The following is a 1,082-nucleotide window of genomic DNA, read 5'->3' as shown; positions in this document are numbered from 1 at the left end:
GAGCTGACACGTCCTCCTCCTTCTGGTGGATCCAGTGCGGGGCTCCAGCCCTGGCAGCCCACTCAGCCCTCCCTGGCAGCAGTGCCCAGGCAAACAGCAGCAGGAGCCACATGGACAGGGCAGCCTGGGCCGTGCATCGGGACAGCCCTGCTGCTCCTCTTCGTTTGGTGTCTCTGGGGCTTTGCTTCCTCTTTTGCCTCTGCTATGACCTCCGTTACCGCTGGAGGGAGCGTCCGGCGAGAGTGTCGGGGTTGCAGATGCGGAGGAAGGATGGATGCAGCGGGTGCCAGACGGGCACCGTGTCCCTGTCACGCTCAGGGTGACACCTCCTCCCACAGTAGGGCCCCGGCTCCCCAGCCTGGGGGTCACCGTTGCTGAGAGGGAGACGTGCAGAGTCTGACATAAAGCCCCTCTGGACAGGCAGGGCACTCCGTGGGGGAGGTAGCTCAGTACGGCACAGGGAGCCCCTGAACCCCAGACAATCCCCGAGGCTGGGCAGTGCTCCTGCATGGCCACCCTGTCCTTCCCATGGGAATGCAATGGGGAACCCCAGCCTCTTATCCCGCTGCAGCTGGACGTGAGCAGCCACTTCTCTTGCCAGCACATGCCCCCAGGCTGTTCCCAGCACAGCCCCTCTGTGGCTCAGGAGCCCCATGCTCTGATCAGGTCCCTCCAGGCCTCTCCCTGTGTCTGCAATGCCTGCAGCTGCTGCGTGAGGGGCACAGTTGTGGAAGGACACTCTTCCCTGGCTCTTGCTCAGCTGGAGATGGGCATTTGGTGGATCAGGCAGAGGTGGCAGGGCTGAGGCTCCTGGGGCTGAGGGCTCCTCTCCCCGTGACGAAGCTCAGCTGGGCCATGCTGGAGCAGGTGCCTGCTCGGCCCCTGTGACCCCATGACCCACCCAGCCACAATGCAGCATGTCCCCGCACAGGTGTGGGCATCAGCATCGGCTGCCACGGGCATCCCGGGCACTGCTGCAGCTGAAAGAAGGAGCAGATGGGCAGACAGACAAGCAGACAAGGTCCTGCAGGATACCCAGCCTTTATTGTAAAATTGTCTTCAGCTGGCAGCTGGCGCTCAAC

General features: G+C 63.5%; 1 protein-coding gene across 1 annotated transcript in view; it reads right to left on the bottom strand.

Annotated features, from left to right (window-relative positions):
• Positions 1–214: 214 nt before the first annotated feature.
• Positions 215–1,082, bottom strand: part of LOC103621796 (CMRF35-like molecule 2) — a gene marked incomplete at its 5' end in the record, with an annotated part of 3,965 nt that continues 3,097 nt past the window's right edge. The window contains one exon of the mRNA XM_017743189.1: positions 215–374. Coding sequence (XP_017598678.1) covers positions 215–374 — 160 coding nt within the window. The remainder of the gene's footprint in view (positions 375–1,082) is intronic.

This window comes from Corvus brachyrhynchos, unplaced genomic scaffold (assembly GCF_000691975.1).
Source record: "Corvus brachyrhynchos isolate BGI_N302 unplaced genomic scaffold, ASM69197v1 scaffold148, whole genome shotgun sequence".
Lineage (NCBI taxonomy): Eukaryota > Metazoa > Chordata > Aves > Passeriformes > Corvidae > Corvus > Corvus brachyrhynchos.
The sequence above is the reverse complement of the archived record's forward strand: the minus strand, read 5'-3'. Positions and strand labels throughout refer to the sequence as shown.